This window comes from Bos grunniens, chromosome 2 (genome assembly GCF_055505025.1).
Source record: "Bos grunniens cultivar Pamir isolate PY7600 chromosome 2, Bosgru_T2T1.0, whole genome shotgun sequence".
Classification (NCBI taxonomy): domain Eukaryota; kingdom Metazoa; phylum Chordata; class Mammalia; order Artiodactyla; family Bovidae; genus Bos; species Bos grunniens.
The window spans coordinates 10,124,211-10,140,398 of NC_141166.1; the positions used below are offsets into that span (position 1 = coordinate 10,124,211).

The window sequence follows — 16,188 nt, forward strand, 5'->3', positions numbered from 1 at the left end:
TGACTGAGACTCAGGTTCCCTGCTGTTATGTGAGAGAAAGGCTGCAAGGCCTCGAGTTCTGCCGGCTGTTCAGCGTACCCTGACAATTAGGGGCCTTGGGGACAGTCACCAGTTGGAATGGGAATCCCCAGAGGCCCACTGATTGCAGCTGATGGGAAACTCCACCCTTCATTCCCTCCCATCGGCATGGCTGCCAGCCCTGAAAAGCCCCCTGGGGCCTGCTGGGAAGGAGTCTGGACCACCAGGGCAGGGGTGGAACACTGAGCAGGCAGGTGGGAGGTGACACCAGAGCCAGCAGTTCCTCGCTGTCTTGGGGCTGCTGTCTATGCCTCGGTTTGGACCAGGACTCCTTGCCAGTGACCTCCGGGACTATCAACCAGCAGAACGATGGGCGGACAGTGGCTTTTGCTGCTGCTGCTGTTATTAACTGGGGACGGAGCCCTCCATCTTCCTGGTGAGTATCCACACACACCCTTTCCATCCATCCTTCTCTGGAGGCTCTCACAGCCCATCTTCTGGCTCACTGGGGAGGGGAAGCAGGTGGTGGAAGATAGGTTAGTGTCTGTCCCTAGGAAGACCTTATGTGAGCATAGCCATCTTCAACCCACTCCTAAATGATCTGAAGGCTTAGGGCACCCATGAGCTTGAGGGGCAGGGCAGGAACATGATGGGATGACCTCAGAAGAGCTTCTGGCTTTGTCTGCCCATCCTCATTCAAGATGCCATCCTTGTCTACTTCCATTTCATCTGTCATCTCAGCCGTCTCCCCCTTTCTGTCTGTCCTTTCCATCTGCGTTGGGCCAGTAGCTAGGGGCTTCAGTAGGTTAGTTCCCTCTCAATCTGGTCTAGAACTGTGGCCCCTGCAGGGGCTTGGACCCCTGCTGCCCTCCCCTGCCCTACTCCAACTGCCACCCGCAATGTCTCACTGAGCGCAACGGAGGAGTGCAACCCTGGATCCTGAGTTCATGGGACAGCACGGGGGAAGATATGGGGAGCTTTCAGGAAACTGCATGTGTCATCAATCCCCTGAGTCACGACTTTTTCCAAGACCGGGGGTTTCCTTGGCAAAATAATACCCAGGAGGCAGATACCAGTTTTGGTGAGAGGCACAGAAGGGGAAATCATTACCAGCAGCAGGTTCTGCTTATTGAGCACCTACTGTATGCTCAGCACTGTGCCAAGTGCTTCCTATGTATTGTCTCATTTAATCTTTATGAGCACCCCTGAAGTAGGCACTGTTATCAATGCTGTTTTACAGTTGAGGAAACTGAGACTCGGAGACATGAAGTGGGTTGTCTGCTCGTCACAGTGCTAGGAGTCTGTCCCAGGTCTGACTCTGGGGTCCAGGCCAGGTTCCATTGCTTCTCAAAGGAGCTACTATGGGCAGGAGGCTTCCATGTCATATACGTGTGAATTCTTAGCAAACCTCTAATTGCAACACACTTCCAATCAAAATCACAATGGTGTTAATTCCAGTACTTATGAGGGAGAACAAAAGGTCAACAATAGCCAAGGTAACTTTGAAGACCAAGATGGGAGACTCGCGCTACCTGATACTGAGACTTACGTTAAAGTAACAGTAAGATAATGTGGTGTCGCAGCAATAGCCAAGTGAACCAAGGGAATGAAAGAGCAGGGAAATTAGTTTCGATGCATAACAACAGGTAGCCTGACAAACCAGTGGGGAGAGGACAGACTTCTCCAAAGTGGGCAGAGACAACTGGTTAACCACATGGAAGAAAACATAAAACCAGATCCAGTGGAAACATCTGTCCCTGAAAATAAAAACTCGAGACCCCTATAGCATGATCTCTCTTCATTTCAGCTTGGAATTTTGCTGCAAACAGACCTATGGATCACTAGGGTTTAGAGAGGTCTTGCGATACAAAGTCCAAGTCCCTCACTGTGCTCGTGGGATGTGCAAGGACTGAGAGAGCTATGGTCTTCCCCAGTATCGAACAGCATGTCAGTAACAGAGCCAGGTCCAGAGCCTAGCTTTTCTTTTCGTGTATCCTGGCCAGCGCTCCTGTCCTTTTGTAACCCTGTAGCTCTCTTCAGGGGTAGAAGAAAGTGAGGGTTGGAAGAAGCAGATGCCAGATGTGGGTGGGGTTGGGGACAAGGTTCAGTGCCTCTTCAGAGCTAACTGTGGGAAGGACAAGCCCATCACCTGGGCTGGGTCACCTCTTTTCTGAATTAGTCCCTTGACAACTGCCAGGAGAAGGCAATGGCACCCCACTCCAGTACTGTTGCCCGGAAAATCCCATGGATGGAGGAGCCTGGTAGGCTGCAGTCCATGGGGTCGCTAAGAGTCAGACACGACTGAGCGACCTCACTTTCACTTTCCATTTTCAAGCATTGGAGAATGAAATGGCAACCCACTCCAGTGTTCTTGCCTGGAGAATCCCAGGGACGGAGAAGCCTGGTAGGCTGCAGTCCATGGAGTCGCACAGAGTCGGACACGACTGAAGTGACTTAGCAGCAGCAGCAGCAGCAGCAACTGCCAAGGTTACGATAACAGGGCATCAGGTGATGGACCTATTTCTGCCCATTGCCCAGGAGAGAGAGGAAGGTTTCCAAGGGATACAAGGGTAACTGATTTGGGCCTTTTTCTCTAGAGAGGGTAACTGGCTCAGCCATGAGAATAAAGCTGTGTTTTTGTGAAGCAGTGCAGCATAGTAGGGAGGACATTGGGCTTTGGAGTCTGACGGATCTGGTTTCAAATCCAGTGCCACCACTTCCTGGCTGTGCGACCTTGCACAGATGCCTTCCCCTGGCTGAGCCTCAGTTTCTTCATCTGGTAAATAGAAATAATTGTCCTTACCTCACAGTGGATGTGAGGATTCAGTGTGCCAAGGCTTGCACATTGGAACAGCACCTTACTCAGACAAGGTGAAAACTGAAGGTTGTCAAAACTATCTTTGACTGCTGTTGCAGTAAATGAAGCACTTGGCTTTCAATTAGGGGGTCAGGTTGCAAAAAAAAAAAAAAGCGTATCTTTAAATATTAAAATCATATTCAATGTGGTATGAAAGTCACATCAAAAAAGGTATTAAGAAATCAAAGATCATGCTCATACATATGCATGTAAGTAAAAATCTGTGAGAAGCTACTTTAATAATAAACAGGTGATGAATGTAACAAAAAGAAATCAAAGATCAAGTGTGATAATAGATTTCCATCTTTTGCTGACTCTTGTCTCTGGAATAGTCTTTAAGCATAGTGAGACATAGTTGCCAGAATTAGTTAAATTAGCTCTCCCTGGCATCATCAGCTGAGATCTATTAGCACAGTTGTTGTTCAGTCACTAAGTTGTGGCCGAGTCTTTGCGACCGCATGGACTGCAGCATGCCAGGCTTCCCAGTCCTTCACTATCTCCCAGAGTTTACTCAAATTCATGTCTGTTGAGTCAGTGATGCCATCCAACCATCTCACTCTGTCATGCCCTTCTCCTCTTGCCCTCAATCTTTCCAAGCATCAGGATCTTTTCCAATGAACTGGCTCTTCGCATCAGGTGGCCAAAGTATTGGAGCTTCAGCTTCAGCATCCATCCTTCCAATGCATATTCAGAGTTGCTTTCCTTTAGGATTGACTGGTTTGATCTCCTTGGTGTCCAAGGGACTCTCAAGAGTCCTCTCCAGCACCACAATGTGAAAGCACCAATTCTTTGGCACTCTACCTTCTTTATGGTCCAACTTACACATCCATACATGACCACTAGAAAAACCACAGCTTTGACAATACAGATCTTTGTTGGCAAAGTGATGTCTCTGCTTTTTAATATTCTGTCTAGGTTTGTCATAGCTTTTCTTCCAAGGAGCAAGTATCTTAATTTCATGGCTGCAGTCACCATCCGCAGTGATTTTGGAGCCCAAGAAAATAAAAGTAGCACAGAGCTGGCACATAAATGGTGCAAGCCAGTAATAATATAGTTGGTGTTGATATTACTTTATTGAATCTTGCGATAAAGATATTTGGTAAAGTTAGAACATCTGGATTGGTGGAGGGAACAGGTCTATTGATTTCTTTTTGTTTGTTTGCTTTATAGGCATTATGACAACCCGGGGGTCAATTACAACATCCTCCATGAACAACTCTGCAGTTTTGGGAATTACAGAGTATTCCTCCACAACTTCAGCCCCATCCAACAGTGGGAGAGATGATGGCCCTGCAGTTCCATTTAATGCCTCATCAACAACCGGGAGGACAACAATGTCTGAGTCCCAGCAACATTCAACACCAGTTGCTCTTCTAACTTCATCACCAACCGGCAGCTCTGCTGGATCCACTGAGCAGACAAGCCCAACACATGAGACTCAGGAGGAGAAATTAAATACAGTTATCAGTACAACCTCTGAGGGCACTACACTGCCAAATTCCATGATGACTTCCAGACTGAAGGCCCAGGGAGGGCCATCCAGAAGCACAGCCTCATCCAGCATGGCCACAACAGCAAAGCCCTCGAAACAGAACCAGAGTGCTCCAGCTGCAGCCCCATTCACATCCAGCTGTGCAGCCAATGGACTGGAGTCATCAGTGGCAGCTGACTCTTCAAAATTAGCCACAATCACAACTCCAATGGCTTTAAACACATCAGGCATTGACCTTACGTCATCAGGGTCCACAACAACCACTGTCTCTGAGATGTCAGCTACAATCTCCCGAGCAACATTGGACAAAACCACTGATGCGATAGAATCTTTACCTGTGACCACTCGCGCCGTTACTCACACCACTTTACTAACCATGACCACCCTGGAGACAACTGTTCCTGGAACAAGCATACCTGGGGCTCAGGAAGGGGTAACTACATCTGCACCCTTCACCCTAACAACATCCTCCACGATAAGCACGGAGTCCGAAAGACATCACAATACCATCATGCAAACACCTTCTTCTCCAATGGAATCAGCCCCCAGTGCTGGTACTGCCATGACCCCGTCACCCGAGACAACAGCTGCTCATTCAACACCCCTTACTCCCATCTCCCCAGGGACAACAAAATCCTCTGCCAGGACTGGAGTCAGTCAAGTGTCCCCCAGACACACTGGGAGCAGCAGTCCTGGAGCAGAAATCTGTGCTTTGGATGAGTACCTAGCTGACAGCAGAGGTTGTATGTGCAATAACAGCTACTATGCCCACTCAGGTAAGTCTGAGGAACTCCGGACAGTACAGCTAAGAACTCTGCACAACTCTGTGAAGGCCCAGATGAACTAAGTCCAAAGGGTATGGGAGAGCTAGTAAGGTTTAGACATTGACATCTAAGTCTACCTGGGCAGAGGTGATTTCTAGTGAGAGCAAGCGTAGCTAGACATGTGAATTTGTCTTAGTTCGGGCTGGTATAACAAAATACCATGCATAGGTTGGCTTATGAACAACAGAAACTCATTCCTTACATTTCGGGAGGCTGACAGTCCGAGATGAAGTCACGGGTAGCTTTGGTATTGGGTGAGGGCCCACGTCCTGGTTCAGACAGCTGTCCTCTTAGTGTGTCCTCCAGGATGGAAGGGGCAAGGGAGCTCTCTGGGGTCACCAATCCTGTTCATGAGGGCTTTCCCCTCATGACCTAAGTGAAGTGAAAGTCACTCAGTCATGTCCGATTCACTGCGACCCCATGGGCTATACAGTCCATGGAATTCTCCAGGCCAGAATACTGGAGTGGGTTGCTATTCCCTTCTCGTGACCTAATCAATTCCCAAAGGACCCACCTCCTAATAATGTCACATTGGATATTAGGATTTAACATATGGATTTGGAGGTGGTGGTGCAAACATATGGTGTACAGCAGAGGTAGAATGGGCAAGTCATCAACCCTCAGCCCCCAGGATTCCAGCGACTGATCTGAGATTAAGCCTTCCTGGGGGGAGTAGATGATGAGCTACCAAAGATAAAACCCCAGCAGAGGCCTGGAGGGCTAAGCAGGGAAATGGGAAAGAGTCTTGTTGAGGCAAGACAAGTGTAGCAGATACTATCGAAAAGTGGAAGTCACGGGATCTCCCTGTGTGAGTAGCAATCAACTACCTCTCAGGCGCAGCCTCTGGCAGGGCTAAAGCTGGGTCCTGGGAACCAAACATATGCCCCCACAGTGGAAATAAATCTAACCCCCCCATTTTTCTAAAAAAAGACTACTCTTTTTTTTTTTTGCCATGCCATGCAGCATGGGGGATCTTAATTCCCCAACCAGGGATCCAACCCACACCCCCTGCAGTGGAAGCACAAGAGTCTTCACCACTAGACCCCCTGGGAACTTCCAAAGCACCAGCTCTTATATTGCAGCCCGTGCCTCTGACCGAACATGTCTGCCAAGACAGAATCAAGGAGCTTTTTTTTTTTTTAAAAAAAAAAAAGGAAACAAAATCTTTAAATTCAAAGTAATAAAGCAAGTCCAGAAATGTTTAGTATTTCCATGATATTTTACTTTTAATGACTAACTGTGAGCGGTTCATCCCAAATTCAATAGCAAGTGTGGAAAGCACAGACACAGAAAGAATAGAAGGCTTAAATATTAGCTTCTCCTTCATCACCCCAAACATGGTGCCTGACATGTGTCAGGGCACCGTGTGGTGCCAGGGGCAGAAAAATCCATGCTAATCGATTTAACTATAATTAATTAATTAATTTAGAGAACTGAAAACATGGAACAAAGCAAAATTTGTTGCCTTGTGAAGCTAAGAAATCCTGAAAAGGACGTGAAGATGTGTTCCTCTCTGTCATGACTCTCAGTGGTGCTCCCTCCCTCCCTCGGCTGTCTCTCCAGGAGTTTAGGCTTTTACAAGACAGAAAGAGCTATGGAGTTCAGACAGTTTAGGTCCCTCAAAAACCCCAGGGTCCAGGTTACCCATTGGAATAAGAAGGAAATCAAAGAACAAAGCAAATTATTATCTCCTCAAATAATCTTGACAGGCAAGTAACAGAAGCCAATGGGTTGGAGAAGGGCAAACAGGAGAATTTATTACAAGGGTGTCTCATGGAGCCCAAGGGTAGGCTCCAGCCAGGGTCCCCCGGGACTTGGAAATATGGATGCGGTGGCAACCAGCGAGTCACCCCTCTCTCCTCTCTCAGTCTTGCTTCACTCCCTTCGGTACCCACAACTGCTTTGTTCCTCTCTCCAAACACTGGCTGTTCCTGCATCTTAGCCCACAAGGCAGGAGAGGGCTGCCTCACAACTCTCAAGCCTTATTGCCTCCTTTCAGGCTCAGTTCCTGGGAAAGAGATTCTGAGTGGATCAGCTAAGGCCAGGGATTAGGGTCCCCAGTGCAATCATGGCAGAGGGGTCTCTCCTCCCATGAGGGAGAGTCTTTAAGGGAGTGGCTATGGGTTGGACCCCCAGATTAGAACTAGTACCCCTGCCCATGGCATCACCTCGGGAGCCTCAGGAAGCTCTGTCCTGGCTCTTATCCCCCTACAGAACTATCCGGGGCATTGGTGGCTCTGCGCTGCCAGCCACAGAAAATTGAGGTGGTCCTGAGCAGCTGCTTCCTGAAGACGCGCCACTGGATCCTGGGGAAAGGCGCCTTTTCAGGATGCTCCAGTGTCAGCAAGTCAGAGGAGGGTCGCAGAGCCCAGGTCTTCACCGTGGAGAAGAAAGAGGGTTCTTGTGGACTCCACCTCTCTGTGAGCAATCTGGAAGGGATCCTCTGACAGGAAGTTGGGCTGTATGTGTGCTTCGGGGGAGGGACTGGGAAATGAATGACTGGTGCCAGTTGTGACTTTATTTCAATTGAAATGAAGGATAATTCTCTGGAATGAAGTCAAGTCTTAGCAATCAGACTAGTCTTTTGGGGGAGGAGACCATGTTGTCTCTCATCAGATTAGGAATGCCTTTATAAATGGTGCCATGTTGGATGGATTGGGAAATTGATTTCCAAACTTGTCAGCCACAGAATCCTTTAAAATAATAACTACCACAACCACAACCGGTATTTATTAATGTCTTACTGTGTGCTGGGCTTCCCTGGTGGCTCAGATGTTAAAGAATCTGCCTGTAATGCAGGAGACCCGGGTTCAATCCCTGGGTCGGGAAGATCCCCAGGAGAAGGGAATGGCAACCCACTCCAGTATTCTTGCCTGGAGCATGGCTACAGTCCATGGGGTCACAAAGAGTCAGACACGACCGATTGACACACACATACTGTGTACCATGTGCTGTGGGTCAGAATCTTTTTTATACGCAATGTCTCGCTAAATCTTCACAATAATCCTGTGAAGTTTCCATTTTACAGATGAACAATCTAAGGATCAGAGAAGCTGAGGGATTATCCCAAGTCACACAGTTAGTTATTAACTGAGCTGGCTTGTGCTCCTAACTGCTCACTGTGCTGTTACTTCCTTTCCTGGAAAGGGCTCTTATGAAAAGCCAAACATAAAAAGAAATATATAAAAATAGAGCAGCTCTGATTGAATGCAGCAGGAGGAAGAGTGCCCTGCTGGATCAGCTTCCCCCTAACACATAGGTAGACTTTAATGCCCCTTCAAAGAGGCCCTGGAGCTCTCTGGGCTCAGTTTGAAAACCAGAGTTTGTTACAATGGTGGGGTAAGGTGGGTGATGTAGTTCCTCCAGTATCTAGTTCTGCCACCCACAGATGGGTTCTCTTGCCCAAGTCAGTAGCACAGAGTTGACAGTTTCAACATGTAATAGATAAGTCCATGGCTTTGCCCCTAGAATTCTCTGTGTTCTTTTTAAAATAAACTGCCTGATTTACAGCAATAAAACAAATCATTTTGATTTGTTTTTAAGAAATCCTGTGGAAAACAACGAAATATCAAAAAAATATCCGAATCTTGGGATAAGGACCAGGCATCAGCCATTTTAACAAGTCCCACAGTGATTCTTTTATTTTTTTCCAGGAAATTCTAAAATGCATGTTGAAATTTGAGAACCACTGACACAGAGGTTAAGAACATGGGCTCTGGGATCAGTGAGATGTTGAATTCTGGCTTTGTTAGTTGCTTTGGGTAAATCTTTTAACTTTCTAACCCTCCGTTTACTCTTTTGGGAATTCCCTGGCAGTCTAGTGGTTAGAGCTCTGTGCTTTCACTGCCGAGAGCCTGGGTATAATCCCTGTTGGGGAACTAAGATCCTGCAGGCGCACTGTGCAGACAAAGAAATAAGCCTCAGTTTACCCTTCTGTAAAATGGGACTAATAATGGACCCCTCCTCAGAGTTGCATTCAGACCATAGTGCCTGGAATATAACCCATGCTCAGTAAACTTTAGCCATTACTCTTTTCTTGGCCCCTATATTTTGGCCACGGGATTTTCCACCAGGGATCAAATCTGCGTCCCCTTCAGGGGAGGTGCAGCATCTTAACCACTGGACTGCCAGAGAGGTCCAGGCTTTGGCCATTCCTCTTGTTTAAATAAACAGCTTGTAACAAACGACGATGGAAGACAGAGATTCCCCAGGAGATCTGAGGGTAATGGCCGCCTCCCGGTTTTTTCCAGATCAACAAGAGCCATGCCCTTTATTCTCTGGAGGCGCAGCTTCTGAAATCTCACCCTGATGCTGCCAATAAAACTGACATCATGATGCTCAGCCTCAGCTGCACGTATGCTCTGGTGGTGAATGTCACTCACCCCAACCCAGTAGTCTCTTTCACGTGAGTTCCTTTTCATCAGCTGCCTCTCTGGCTTGGCCCTGCAGAGTTCCCACTGCTACCTATAATCAACGCAAAAGGAATCAACACCCTCTGGATGTTGGTTCCCCCCGCCATGCCCACCCAGCAATCATAGGTACCTCTTGGACTAAGATTCAAAGTATTAGTGGAAGAAAAAGATGCTTTTATGAAGTAATACATTATGGGTTGTTTATGTAAATTACCTTGAGGTAGGATGGCTCAGATATCTCCAATGGCCCTGGGGTCTGAGGATCTATGACGTGGCCCCTCACTTTTTAGGAGGTCCAGGAAGAAGGTTAGCAAACTTGCCGCTCCACTCCCTTCCCGTGGGCTTCCCTGGTGGCTCAGACAATAAAGAATCTGCCTGCAATGCAGGAGACCCAGGTTTGAATCCTGGATTGGGAAGATCCCCTGGAGAAGGGCATGACTACCCACACCAGTATTCTTGCCTGGAGAATTCCATGGAGAGAGGAGCCTGGCAGGCTCAACAAAGAGCTGGAATGATTGAGCGACTAACACTTCCCTGCCCCTGGTTCTCTGTGGCTACCAGTGCTCTGTGAACTGAGGTACAACACAGAGGGTGAGTGATACCCCGGCCTCTGGGGTTTTGTAGTGACGGTCTTATTGCCATCCCTCTCCAGGTATATCACCATCCATATTTTGGGCACTGGGGACACCATCGTCATCCTGGGCATCTACACAGACCGCCAGTGCTTGTCTCCACTTGAGAACAGACCAGCTCCCCTTCACAAGCCTCTCTACGTAGTCCTCAGAGCGACAAGCAGTGACCCAAATAGATTTGCCCTGGTGGTCAATGAGGTCTTCGCCAGCACCAGCATCTCCAGGACTGGTGCTGTTAAGGCCACCCACTACTTTGTGAAGAAAAGGTAAGTACCCGTGGGGCCCTGGTAACCTCCTTTCGCTGCTACTCTAGCTCTTGGACTGTAGCTTGGGCTGGGTGGTTTTATACCCACGAGCACAGGTCCTGTCACCCTTCTCTGTACTGCTAGTACGTAAGCAGGAGGAGAAAGTAAGTGCTGGGTGAATGTTTATTGAAAAAAATGCAAAGATTATTATCATTTCCATGTTTCAGATGAGTAAATTAAGGTGATGGGAAATGAAGTCCTATACAAGATTACAGCCAATTAACACCACTCATTCCTTGTCTTCTTTCCTCAAACAATTACTGAGGGTTTACAGTCATAAAAGTAAAAAACGGAAACAAAGCTAACATTTCAGGGTACGATACACTACCTAATATATTTGACATTTGAACAGACACTGTTCAAATCACTTCGCATATATTAATTCACATAAGACTCACAATACACTGTATGAGATAGTTATATTTTCATTCCCATTTTATAGATGGAGAAACTTCGGCTCAGTTCACACAACTCGTAAGTGGTAGACCTTGCTAAGTGGTGGTTCAGGTCCTTACCCTCAACAGCTCATGGTCAAGGGAATGAGCCATGTCTCCTGCCTCCTGGTTTTATTTCATTATTATTAACAAGGGTTCACAGAGCGCAGTGAATCATTCATCGCCTCATTTATTCCTGAAAAAACCCTGTGAAGTATTATTTCCTCCACTTTAAAAATGAGAGGATTAGAGGATTCAGAATTTAATGACTAGACCAAGGCCATAATGCTGATCTACTCATGCTTCCAGAGTCCTGGTTCTGAAACACCACCAAATCCATTCTACCATGCAATTCTTCCTTTGTCAGGAGGAAAGAGAAAGTGAAAGTGAATCATGTCTGACTTTTTGTGACCCCATGAACTGTAGTCCGCCAGACTCCTTTGTCCATGGAATTCTCCAGGCAAGAATACTGGAGTGGGTTGCCATGCCCTTCTCCAGGGGATCTTCCCCAGCCAGGGATGGAACCCGGGTCTCCTGCATTACAGGCAGATTCTTTACCATCTGAGTCACCAGGGAAGCCCCTTTGTTGGAGAAAAGAGAACCTAGTGATTAAGGGTATTGGTGGCACTGCATCCAGATTGCTACCTGAAGGAACTTGGACAACCTACTTAGCTTTTCTAAGCTTCAGTTTCCTCATCTTTAAAAGAAAAAAAGGACAGAATTCCCAGTCCAGTGGTTAGGACTTGGCGCTTTCACTGCCACGGAGCTAGGTTCAATTCCAACCACTGAGATCCCACAAGCCACATGATGCAGCCAAAGATAAAAGAAGTAGAAGAAAAGGACCATCAAGGGGGGAAACTAGAATGGATTTTATTGATAGTAAGCTTGAGTTTTGGAATAAAGAAAGTGAAAGTGAAATAGCTTATTCATGTCTGACTCTTGGCGACCCCATGGACTGTAGCCTCCCAGGCTCCTCCATCCATGGAAGTTTACAGGCAAGAGTACTGGAGTGGGTTGCCATTTCCTTCTCCAGGGGATCTTCCCGACCCAGGGATCGAACCTGGGTCTCTCACATTGCAGGCAGACGCTTTACCATCTGAGCCACCAGGGATAAAGACCCAAGGGTGAAAAATACTGGGCTTCACAGGTGGCACTAGTGGTAAAGAACCTGCCTGCCAATGAAGGAGACACAAGAGACGCAGGTTAGACCCTTGGGTCAGGAAGATCCCCTGGAGGTGGGCATGGCAATTCACTTCAGTATTCTTGCCCAGGAAATCCCATGGTCAGAGGAGCCTGGCGGGCTACAGTCCATAGTGTCTCAAAGAGTCAGACATGACTGAAGCAACTGAGCAAGCAAGCAAGCTTGAGTCCTGGAATAAAGACCCCAGGGTATAAAAAGATTACACGGGCTTCAGAAAGTACACGGGAGAGAGGTCATAGAGGTGATTCCCTAATGCCCAAGGAGGTAGCATCTGTGGGGACAGGTACTTTAGTGGGAAGATAATTTGCTCTCCCTTAGGCTTCTACATGGGCTGTTTTCTCTTCCTGGAATCCTCAACGCCCTGATACCTATATGGAAAATTCTCATCCCTTTAGTCTTTACTTAAAGGACACCATTTCAATGAAGCCTACTCATCCTTGCTATTTAAAATTGCAACTATCCTCCACTCATCCAGTCTAGATCCATATTTCTTTCTTCTACTTATCACCTCCTATTATATACTATGTTACATGAGCTCGTTTACTTTTTTTAATTAAGTTATTTATTGTATGTCTCCTCTTACCACAAGAGAATAGGAGGTTTGGTCTGTTTCACTCACTCAGTTCCCTGAGTGAACTTTCTCCCACGCACCAGGAAGAGAACAGAACCTAAGCACAGTGAGACTGTCTGCCCACGGACTCTATCCCAGTGTTAACAGTTATAGTCAAGGGGTTACATTTAGGTTACTGTCACCTCAAAAAAGTCACCATGACAACACCATGAACAATTCAGGCCACTACCTCCAAATCCCTGAGCTCATAATTTTTTGTGTCTATCAGAGTTTGCCACCAGTAGCTGAGGTTTCCTTTTTTTAATGTGCAGCAGCTGATAAGTGATCACTGATAAACTATGTCCAGCGAAGAAGCGCGCTTTACTGAAAGGGGAGGGCCTTAGAAAAACACACATAAAAATAAAAGGTCATCTTGCCTTAAGTTACTACCACCACATCATCAAAATAATAATAGAAGTAAGAGAGGAAGGAGAAAAAGGAAAAGACAGAGGGAGAGAAAAGACATTTTTTAAAAAAAAGGAAGGAGGGAAAGAAAAAGAAAGAAAAAGGGGAGAGAGGGAGGGAAAGAGGGAAGGAGAGAGAAATGAAGGGAAGGAGAGGGAGACAAGGAGGGAAGGGAAGAAAAGGAGGGAGAGAAAGAAGTAAAGAAAGAAAGAGGAGGGGGGCAAAAGTATTGTCCTCCTATGACTGATGTGAGAATACAATGAAATAATGCACGTGAATTTTCATCATGAGACCCAGCATGTACACCCACACTGGACAAGCCAGAAAGGGGGAATCAGTGTTTGCCTGGGCTCCTAACCATGGGGGACGCTGCCTCTCCCGACAGTTGCCCGGTCAGCAAGCGGCTGCTGGAGGGCCCGCGGGCCAACGGGGCCTCCTTGGAGGTGAAACTGGCCTTCAACCCGTTCCGCCTCTTGCCCAGCGATGTGCTCTACCTGCACAGCCGAGTGACCCTGTGTGACAAGCAGGCAGGACGCCCGTGTCCACCGGTGAGCGGGCAGCACTAGGTGCTCCACGGGCCACAGCTGTGGGCGGCTAGCTGGGGAGCTGGGCTCCCTGCAATTCCTTCACCCCGAGGGTGGGACTAAGGTGGGGCCTGGAGGATGGTGGTGCTGGGGCCTGGCCTAGCCTGCCCAGGGCAGGGGGCCTGTAGATTGATCCTAAAGGGCAGGATTTTGGTGAATTCACTGGGGCAACCAGGGCATCTCAGGCAAAGGCCCGACCAGGCAAGGGCGGAGAGAGACTTCGCTACCCTTCTGCTTTGTCCCCACAGACCTGTAGAAAGAACAGTCTGCCTGGGAGGAATCGAGCCTGGGAGATCGCAACCCAGGAGGGCCGGGAGAGTGGCACTGGCTGGCTGGTGTTTGGGCCCATTCGATTAAGTGGTAACTGGATCATTTGGGGGCCTCCTTGGCTCCTCTTCCATATTTCCCCACTGACCTGTTCTGAGATGCCAACCCTTTCACCTCATCCTACCATACTCTTCCCTCAATTCCAGTCTGTGTCCTCCTCCTTGACCCCTTTGCTCTGGAGAGATCTCCTCTCTCACCCCATCCTGGTTCCCTTTCTCACTCATTAAACTTTTCTCCTCCCATTCTCATCTTTTCTGCCCACCCCAGACCCATTTTCACCCAGTCTGTTTATCTCTTGTGCCAGTCTGCTTTTGTAAACCTTCCTGCTAGTCTGAAACCATCTCTCTTTTCTCTGTTTGGTGACAACCTTCCAAAGCTCTGACACTCACAGGAAAGTGAGAGTCTTCTTAGTAAGTCCATTCTTTAGAGGCAGAAGGTTCATCATCACAACCTTCTGAGCCCATGCTTCAAGAAATGGTCCTTTTGCTTAATCAAATAATGCATGCTGCTGCTGCTGCTAAGTTGCTTCAGTTGTGTCTGACTCTGTGCGATCCCATAGACAGTAGCCCACCAGGCTCCTCTGTCCCTGGGATTCTCCAGGCAAGAATACTGGAGTGGGTTGCCATTTCCTTCTCCACAAAGAATGCATAAATGACACTAAATAATCCCCAGAGTAGAGTGTTTAAGCCTAAAAAGTTTAAGCTTAATCTTTCTTCGTTTGCGGTTTCAGAGTCCAGTGCCTCCAGCCCCAGGAGTCTGGCAGGTTGGTACCCAGGGGTTGCTGTGACAAAGTTCTGATGGCTGCACCAGGATCTGGGGTGGATCTTATCTCTACTCAATAGTATGTGACTTGGGAGAAGTTATTTACCCTAAGTCTTAGCTTTCTCAGCTATACATGGCAGAGTTGTCATTTGGGGACTGTTTGTAGTCATAACGTTTTATCCCTTATCAGAACCTGAGGCTATCCAGAAATGATTTAGAATAGGGGTTGAAATGTCAAGATACAAGGCCAGGAAGGAAATGACAAGTGAGGGGGTTGAGTGGAGTCCCCACTGAATGGAGAGTTCATCTCTGCATCTCCATCCATCTCACCCCCAGACCAGCAGTGGAACTGCCGCGCAGTTGTTGTTCAGTCACTAAGTCATAGCCAACTCTTTGTTACCGCATGAATGGCAGCATGCCAGGCTTTCCTGTCTTTCCCTATTTCCTGGGGTTTGCTCACACTCATGTCCATTGAGTCAGTGATGCTATCCAACTGAGTACTCAGGGCCATGCAGTGAGCCCCAGGAAAGCTTTGTTGAAAGAATGCATGAATGACTTACTAAATAATCTCCAAAGTAGAGTGTTTAAGCCTAAAATGTTTCCTAGGCTCACAAAGCCACCTAATTCTGCTTTAAAATCATTTCTTTCTTTCCTGCAGGATCCTGGATGGCCATCTTTCTTCTTGCGGTGATAGGCTGGATGCTAGGATAAAATCCTATCCAGATACTCCCCCGAAGCTCTAGTCCTTAGCCTTTAGTTTAGTGGCCTGAGGCAAGGGTAGGGTGGAGGAAGATACAGGGGAAGGCAACTAGTCTGTCCTCTTGTTAGGGACCAAACAGGTTGGGGGTGAAGATGGAATCCATGTGTGACTTATTAAACTGTCTGGTAAGGATTGTAACCACTGAGTCTTGGGCAGTGTGCTTCCTCATTTCACCTTCCCTTCCTATCTCTGGAACTCTTCCAAGGGTAGGTTTGTACTGCTCAATATGGTAAGGTGTAGGCAAAGGTTATGGCCAATAAACAGCAGAGAACTTTCCTACTTTATTTGACTCCTTTTCTGTTATCAGACCACAAAGCTTCGAGGCTTTATGAGGAATGGTGTGTGTGTGTGTGTGTGTGTGTGTGTGTACATACATGTGAGAAGTAACTTTGTTCTCTGTGGATCTCGGTTCCTCTATTTGTAAGATCAAAGAATTTGACCAGATGATCTTTGCTTCAACATGGGGACTCCATGACTCTCATTCTAGGTAAGTTGCTGGGCCATGGCCAACTGGTTCCAAGTCTCCTTTCTTCTGCAGAATGGGCAATTTCAGAACTAGGATTTA

At 47.5% G+C, this 16,188-nt stretch overlaps 1 protein-coding gene across 1 annotated transcript; it reads left to right on the plus strand.

The window, feature by feature from the left end:
- Nucleotides 1-291: 291 nt before the first annotated feature.
- LOC147377446 (uncharacterized) lies at nucleotides 292-15,765 on the plus strand. Its single transcript, XM_086329214.1, has 9 exons — nucleotides 292-454; nucleotides 4,046-5,143; nucleotides 7,406-7,611; nucleotides 9,442-9,596; nucleotides 10,256-10,501; nucleotides 13,576-13,738; nucleotides 14,023-14,134; nucleotides 14,832-14,864; nucleotides 15,522-15,765. The coding sequence occupies exons 1-9, from the start codon at nucleotides 388-390 to the stop codon at nucleotides 15,572-15,574; spliced, it is 2,133 nt and encodes a 710-aa protein (XP_086185340.1). The 5' UTR covers nucleotides 292-387; the 3' UTR covers nucleotides 15,575-15,765.
- Nucleotides 15,766-16,188: the final 423 nt, after the last annotated feature.

Coding starts and splice junctions, on each gene's coding strand:
- LOC147377446 (XM_086329214.1), top strand. CDS start 388: ATGGGCGGACAGTGGCTTTTGCTGCTGCTGCTGTTATTAACTGGGGAC. Junction 9,597..10,255: donor AACCCAGTAGTCTCTTTCAC/GTGAGTTCCTTT, acceptor ATCCCTCTCCAG/GTATATCACCATCCATATTT. Junction 14,865..15,521: donor CAGCCCCAGGAGTCTGGCAG/GTTGGTACCCAG, acceptor TCTTTCCTGCAG/GATCCTGGATGGCCATCTTT.